This window comes from Morone saxatilis, unplaced genomic scaffold, assembly GCF_004916995.1.
Source record: "Morone saxatilis isolate NCDOM2014 unplaced genomic scaffold, NCSU_SB_2.0 Contig11, whole genome shotgun sequence".
Taxonomy (NCBI): Eukaryota; Metazoa; Chordata; class Actinopteri; family Moronidae; genus Morone; species Morone saxatilis.
The window spans coordinates 18,598,375-18,606,473 of NW_023339663.1; the positions used below are offsets into that span (position 1 = coordinate 18,598,375).

The following is an 8,099-nucleotide window of genomic DNA, read 5'->3' on the forward strand; positions in this document are numbered from 1 at the left end:
CAAGGAGAGAGAGAAGGGGAATGGCAAAACAGTGAAACAAGGTCCAAGTTAGACTCCAACCAGGTATGTTGCAGTCCATGGTCAATCCCTGGCCATGGCCTTAATCCCTAGACCACCAGGGCCCCATACACAAAAGTATTAAAGTTTTACCGCCAAATGAAATGGTTTCAAATATAAACCACTTAATTTGGATCATCTAAACTTTACTTAATCATTTAACTTTACTGCTTGTGTTTCTTGCCCCATTGGACTTTTGTTGTTGCTACGTTGCCAAACTCTAATTAGTTATTGTAATCAACGGTAAAACCCAAGTTGCAATAACCAATTATTCTTTAACCAAACAGCCACATTAAAAAGACGAATATTAACTCATAATACATTTGTAAAAGAGTTTACTTTTACTACAGATTTGGCAATGGACAAATGCCCTGCAGCAGAACAAGGAAACTCAGTGGTTTGCATGTTTTTCACAGAACTGTATTACTGTTTGTTCCAGTAAATGGCTCAGCCATTAACACAGAAGTATTCCATGCTGAACTGCAGCATTTACATTTGCTGCTTTCGTCCTCTGCCAGCAGTTCAAGGGGACTTACAAACTCCAACTGGATGTATGAAGATCACAAGCCAAGACGGATAATGCTGCTGCCATGTACAGGGATAAACACAACAGGGGCTGACCCAGGGATGAAGAACATGTCTGTATGTGTGTGTGGGTGACTGTGCCAGTGCATGTGTGTGGGTTCAAGCATGTGACAGTGTGCAGTAAGGGGTCCTGACCCTTTTTAAGACAGCTTCTCTAAAAACCAGCTTCAGAAGGATTAGAGAGAGAGAAAGGAAGACAGAAACACAGACAGAGCAGACTGAGAATGCTTTCAGCATCAGCAGACACTAATCCTCTTCTTTCTCTCTCTGATAGATGAGGGCCAGTGGAGAGACGGCCAAGTGAAAGACTGACACACACACAGACACACACACTAACGATGACTCACAAGACACACTTGCTCTGATTTTGTAGTCTGCGTGCATGTGTGTGTGTGTTACCCAGCTTGGAGTGTCCAAAGCAGAAGACACAGCCATCTGCTCCATTCACCACCGACTGAATCACCTCGGCAACCGTTCCCGCACACACCTCCGCCTAGCAACAGGCAGACGAGAGAGACAGGAATGAGGAGAGATGTAGGAAGAGGGTCAAGAAAAGCATTAATACCTGAACGTATATTACACTTGGTCTATTAGAAAATTGGTTTTGTGTTGTTGCCTTTAAGTGTTTAAAAGAAACATTTTCTTTTTCTTTAGTTTGGTAAAAAGTCAGAATTTTCAAATATTTCCAACTTGGAATTATAACTTGGAGGCTGATCCACTCACCCACTAACTATGACGTGAATGTGGCATAAGTCCAGGTTTTTGTGTATATCTGTAATTATTTAATTATTTACTTTCCATGTGATGTTATGAAAGGTTTTATATCAAAATCACAAGTCCTTTGCTTGCTTTTCTCTTACTGTACCTGTGATGCATCAGGAGGGAACGCAGCATCAAAGGTGAACATCTTTGGAGGGACTTGATTGGCTCCTGCTTTTTTCTGGGAGGCAGCGCTTGGTGTCTGATTGGCTGAGGGGTCCATGATGGTGATTTGTTTCTTCCTGGGATCCACTTTCAGGAAGGAACTGGACTCAGCTGCATCCGACTGAGACACTGGGCACACACGCACCATCACTTTCACCTGAGGGTAAGATGCAGAAAACAGAAAATCAGATGCTAGTAAAGCAAACCTGCAACTTAATCCCTCACAAAACACAGATTCAAGAGAAAATCCTTCCATCAAAAGGATTGACGCAACCGACACTGTAGCACTGGATGATTTTGTCATTAATCTGCAAAATTAAATAACTTTTGGTCTGATACTTGAAATGAACCTGTAATCGACAGGCACAAGACACACATTCATAAATGCAAAGAGTACTAAAATAATAGTTCTAAGTGAGTGCTAAGAGTTGTAGCTATAAAAATGTATCCTTTCTTAAACCTTTGGTGTTGTCTTTGCAGTTCCTTATATATAACTCATCTATCCATGTGTTTAGTACTAATGTCATGATGGCATCACATCACCCACTTACACTTTCAGGGCACTTTCTACCCAACTCAAAACTATGAACAGATTTTAATCCTGAAAGATTGTTACTAGAAGGCATCTGAACTCAACTGCACCTAAGGAACAACAAAAGACTCCAAAAGAGTCACAACATTTAGCTTTTTAGTTATTTTACATCAATATGAACATGGTCTCTCTCTTTTATGATCTTATTCACTTCTCCCTCCCACCTCCCTTCTCTTCCTTTACCTGTCACTCTTTCGTTATCTCTTTCTCCCTCAATCCTAAATCCTTTTTCTCTCTCCTCACCCCCTCCTCTCTACCATCAGCTCACTGCCACATATCAAAAGCCTGAAGTGCAGGAATCCTGTTTCAGCTTTCTCTCCTCCTCTCGCTCTTCCTTTCCTCCCACTCCTGTCACAAACTGTTAGCAGCCGCAATTTACCGCCTGACAGCTGCTGTTGTTTTCTTTGATATCAGAGGCGGCAAAGCGCTGCGTCATCCAATCTGAGTGAGTTCCAGAACATTTTAACATATAAACAACCTTTTTCTCTGTTAGCTGAACATGTTTTAAAGTTTGAAGTACTTTCTAGCAGCTTATTATTGCTCTCTTTTTCCCCCCTTTGGCTTGCCTGGGTGAATTAGTCTTTGTCTCTCTCATTCTTTTGATCTTTCACCTATATCACTCTCTGATTCAGTCCATCTGTCTCCCTCTCTCTGTTTGTCACTAAATCTTTCTTCCTGCTGCATGCTTCATGATTATCCAGACGAATTACCCCAGATTTCCCCTCCTGACAACTGGGAGAGAGGCTTAAAGCAGACTGGTTCAGAGTGTCAGGTGTAATGAGTGCTTTATGGATTCAGTCTTAACCACACCAACTGTGTCAGAGACTGATCTGAGCCACCCCGATCATCAAATATATTTGATGTTTACACTGTGACATTGGATGGATTCTGAAGTGTGTGCAGATAGTAATAATGGAGTTGTCTTCTTCACATGTTGTGGATTCACCTAGCTTTGTTGAGAGTTGGAGGGTGTGTAACCACGCTTCTTGGGTCTTCTGGAGAGCTGTGTGCAGTCACTGAGGCTAAGCTAGCAACTCAATGGTCAGTAATTCACTCCAAATAGTAAGGCTGCCTGCTTGTTAAATCACAATGCCTCATTTTCTATTCCTACACCTGTTAAATACAAAAGATGTGATGTGCAGGTGAGGAAGATTTGTTTGAATGCACTTTTAATTGAGCTCAGCTGAGTAATGCATTACTTTTACTGCAAAGTAATTAGTAAAGTGATGTAATAAAGTAATGTATTTTTCAATGTGCAATGAGTAATTGAATACAGTTTTCAAGTAACTTTCTGCTAAATATGATCCAGGCAGTTACCTTTTATTCCATTATTGGTCAAAATGGCCTTCTTCAGATACAATGAAAATGTTTTCTGCATTTTGAAATGTTATTATGAAGTCTCTAAGAATATCCCGACATGTACAGTGTCAAGGAAACATAAATTTAAAAGACAGACTGTGAAAGTACAAGTGGGTCTGCAAAGTAAAAATGCAAAAACAAGGATGGAACAAGCTGAGCAACATGAACGATGACCAGACTGTGAAATCCGAATCAACGGAAGTTCATGGTAAATTATCTCCAGCTTGGAATGCTGACTGCACAAAATATGAGAGATTGTTTTGGACAAGACAGTTTAAGTCATGACAGATGTAAAGACCTGAATGTCCTAAACAGCAAGGCAGCTGACAGGATAAAATACACAGGCTGACAGGCAGAAGACATGCAATTTCTGTTCCTTACATTTTTGACATTATGGGTTGACAGAAACTCATTCAACTCAACAAATCATTAGTTTTTGGCTCTGTAAGACTAGACTGTCTCATTTGAGGAGGAATTGTAGGTTCAGTCTGGCCCTCAGTCCTCAAAATGACACAAATGTATGAACCACATCCTTTAAAAGACCCAAACCCTGAATGGGATGCAGCCTCTGTGTGTTCTCTGCCTCTTCCTAATGTAAGTGTGGTATAGAGAATCAAAGGATAGATGGATAATAGTGCAAGACATCTGATATCTGACACCTATCATAGGTAGTTAGAGTGTGCTAACTCAACTTAATAGTGTACTGTGACAAATGTTTAAAAGAAATCTGTGAAATCTATTTTTTATTTGATGTATACCATGGGTTTTCTAAAGAGGGTAGAATTTTGTCGACAGGGCTCAGAGGTGCAGGGCAGATGAAAAGACTACTGTATTTATGTGTCTCCTAAGAGGCAAGGCGAGATAGGAGGAGAGATCTTTTGTCTGTTTGTGCTTGTTAGCACAGATGAATCATCGTCTGAAGTGTGATTCTACACTGCGCTTCCAGTTAAATGCCACCTTGGGATTACGAATCACACACTAATCCCAAAACACGCCAAACCCCACTGCACTCGGAGATAGAGCATTCACAGAATAAAGAGAAGACTGTAAGTGAGTTATACTATATTTATTTACTTACAGACCCCGTTAGCTGTGAACAGGGATGTTATCAAAATGGGTAAACAATGAATACAAGTCAGCGGAAGAAAAGAAAACTAATTTGGATCATATACTGTCTGGCATAGTATGTTTGAGCTTGACTTAAGTAAATTGGATTAATAATTAATTATCCTCCACTGCATTATTGCACAGTTAGATATTATCAATAACATACATATATAAAGCGATTTTCTATAAAATACATTTAAAAACTCCTTTTTGGTACAAATTATTTGCTATAAATTATTTCACGGTCCTGGAGCAAAGAGCCACAGGCAACCAGAACAAGGTCATTTTATACTGAACAAACTCACCTAGAATGATAAGTGTTTTATAAAAAATAAAAGCATAAAAGCCTGCTGCTAACAAATATACTGCCATGTATAAAGCACAAAGGCAAATAACATTCTAAGAGCTCTTACTATGTACTGTTTATATGCACATCTATATCTTTATGTGATACACACACCTAATACAGCACATTAACAGCCTTTCCTTTGGTTGCATCATTAAATGACCATAGGCCATTTAAGAGAGTTAGTTCAATAAACTGTGTGACTGAGTGAGCGAGTGAGTGTGTATGAGAGCATGTTTGTGTTAAACTCTTTCTCAGATGAAGGTAATTGTATGTCTGTGTGTATAAATTTAAAAGTGTGTTCATAGATGAGGGTGTGAGATAAACTGAGATGCCACCTGAATACAATAAATATGTAACCTTGGTGACCTGGGAAACCTATGAAACTAAGACTTAATGTCAGGTCAACAGTTTCATTGGACTACACAAACAAACATACATACTCTCTCTCTCTCTCGTTCACACACTCAGACTTAGATTCAGTGCTACGCCCTTTCCTGACCCCAATAAAAGAGCCCATCACATCAGTAAGAGCCTGGGGGGAAAGATTTTACCGTTGCACGCTTTACAAGGCGTAACTCATAAAGTCTTCCACCCCTGAGAGCCCATTTCGTCCTCATGTCTTAAAGTGTGAAAGGTAAGTGTGTGTTTAGGTGTGTGTATGCGTGTGTATGTGTGTGTGTGTGTGTGTGTGTGTGTTTAAAGTGCCTGATGTGCTTCAGTGTCTGTTTTTCAAAATACTGAGGGCGAATGTGAAATGGCAAGAGTCATACACGGGGTCATTAACCTCAATTTTCCTTTTCTCAAACTATTAAAACAACATCAGGGAAACTGATGCATCAGCACAATTATGTCAGCTTTATGTCATTTATTGTTCTGGCTATGATTTTGATCGTGACACTCAGCACTCCAGTTGAGTCCAGCTGAGTGTAATGTCTGTATTTGTGATCAAACCCACACCTACAATATTCTCAGAGGATCCTTGGCCTAGTTCCACTGGTGAATCAATATATGTTGCAAAGTGCTGCAGCCACTGTGACATGCAGGCACACAGGAAAAACACAAAGCTAATGGACCCTTTGTTCTTCTAATGAAAGAGATGGACGAGAAAGAAAGAGTTATGTGGGGAGAAAATAGGTCACTAATAACTCTCCAGATACTAACACCAACCACTCTCACAGTGATCTCACACTCTGTCCACCTCTCTCTTGGTCTCCCTTCACCCCTGTCTTCCTCTCCTCTTTTCCCTCCCACTTCCACAACACCGATGGACCCTTCCCTTCTCCATTCTCTATTTATGTTTGAGAAACATTGTATTTGCTCGATAGCACTGTCCACCCACTCTTTTCTTTCGGTTCCCTCCAGTCCCTCTTTGCTTCATCTTCCTCCTCTCCCTGTCACACTTTCTCTCCCTCCCAGACAAAACGACAAGACAAATCACAACCTCTTGCTGTTATCCGTTCTATACTTTCCTCTTTTCTCTCACACTTCATGCTGCAGTGAATTCTGATGCAACGTTGTGAGCTGTGGAAATGAAGACCAAGAAAAGAAACAGGAATGAGGATGAGCGCTAGAGAAGTGAGTGATTATTTTGACTTTTTTGTCTCTGTGTGAATATTTATCATTAAAAAACAATTGATTCCCTACAATGTGTCTAAGCATGTATGATTACTATGTTCAACATACAAAACTGCAGGTCATGTTTGCTACCACTATGTCTGACATATAGGTCTGTTAATCATGGCTGGAACAGCTGGGGGGTTCATTTCCATGCTAAAGGGTTAATGCTAAGACAGATGTTGAGGCAAGAAGTCACTTGTTTTTTTCCTGAGAAACTGACCTGACCCCCTAATACAGCTTCCTGTTCCTCCACTTTTTACAGCAGACTAAGGCTCAATGAAGTCTTGGAGGCCAATTTAAGTAAAGGAATTCAGCTAAACAGCAACAAACAACCCTGAGCTGATAGAAGATGTGCAATAGTTCCTCACAGCAGTGCTTCATTACTATTGGCTGAAAAATCAATAAGACTGAGACTGAGCTCTAATTGGTTCCCAAAGACTGCAGAAACACACATGCATGCAAACACATGTACATCGAGATAGATACAAATACCTAATGGGAATAGCAAGTTCAGGCTTCGGATCAATTCTAATTTTAACTAATTTATTCATTCCAGCTCAGCTCACAGTATCGGAGGATTCATGTGGGCTGTTCTTAGTTGGAAGTACTGCAAAGATCTTACAACTCTGAGGCTTGAATTTGTGTGTAATTTGACCAGGATGAGCCACTATATTGCCTAAATGCATGCTTCTTCTTCTCAAATAACAAAAGCAATTTAATTTTGGGTAACATGTTGCTGGTCACAAACATTACTAAAGCCCTCACTCAGTGTATAACATTAAAGGATTAGTTATTTTCAGTTATATAAGAAGACCAAAGCCTGATAAAGCTTATTCCTCTGTTACATAGACGTGCATTGTTGTCAAAAAAACATTAAAAATACATCAGTGAGCCATGGTGTTGCACTATTATGATGAACATGGACACTGTAGTTTATTTTGATTTATATTGTGCCCTCCACTTCTAAACTAAACCTACGCCCTTGCAGTCATTTCATATAGTGAGTGACAGAAGCATTTTTTTGCTATAAATTGATCAGTCAGGAGTACAATTGATTGAAATTACGTGACTCACATGTCTTTCACTAAAATAACCAAATTCAAGTCACGTCAATTTAATTTATATAGCCCTAATTACAAAATTAATCTCAGAAGACTTTATTTGAGCATCGTGAGCAACATATGACTACAGACTACTACACCCACAATATACAGAGAATACAGTAGGGAAGAGTTGTGTGTGTGTCATGCTCCAGCCCTGCCAATACTGACAGCATTAATATTTCAGCTACAAGGTGGAACAAAGTGGCTACTGGATTCCCATAACAGACTCACTCACTCATTTAGATACAAGACACACAGACACCCAGATAGGCATGAAGACACACAAATGCCCGTGGAAAATGCAGTTGCACATGCTCACTCATGACACAGTCGCACACAGCTTGTGGCCTGAGAGGGATCGTAGCTGCTATTAAAAATTGATTAGCTGTCATAGTATCATTTTCCC

General features: G+C 40.0%; 1 protein-coding gene across 1 annotated transcript in view; it reads right to left on the bottom strand.

The window, feature by feature from the left end:
* The window catches only part of kif26ba (kinesin family member 26Ba), a gene marked incomplete in the record, with an annotated part of 79,172 nt that overhangs the window by 24,971 nt on the left and 46,102 nt on the right, over positions 1–8,099 (bottom strand). The window contains 2 exon segments of the mRNA XM_035652536.1: positions 1,042–1,135; positions 1,508–1,723. Coding sequence (XP_035508429.1) covers positions 1,042–1,135; positions 1,508–1,723 — 310 coding nt within the window.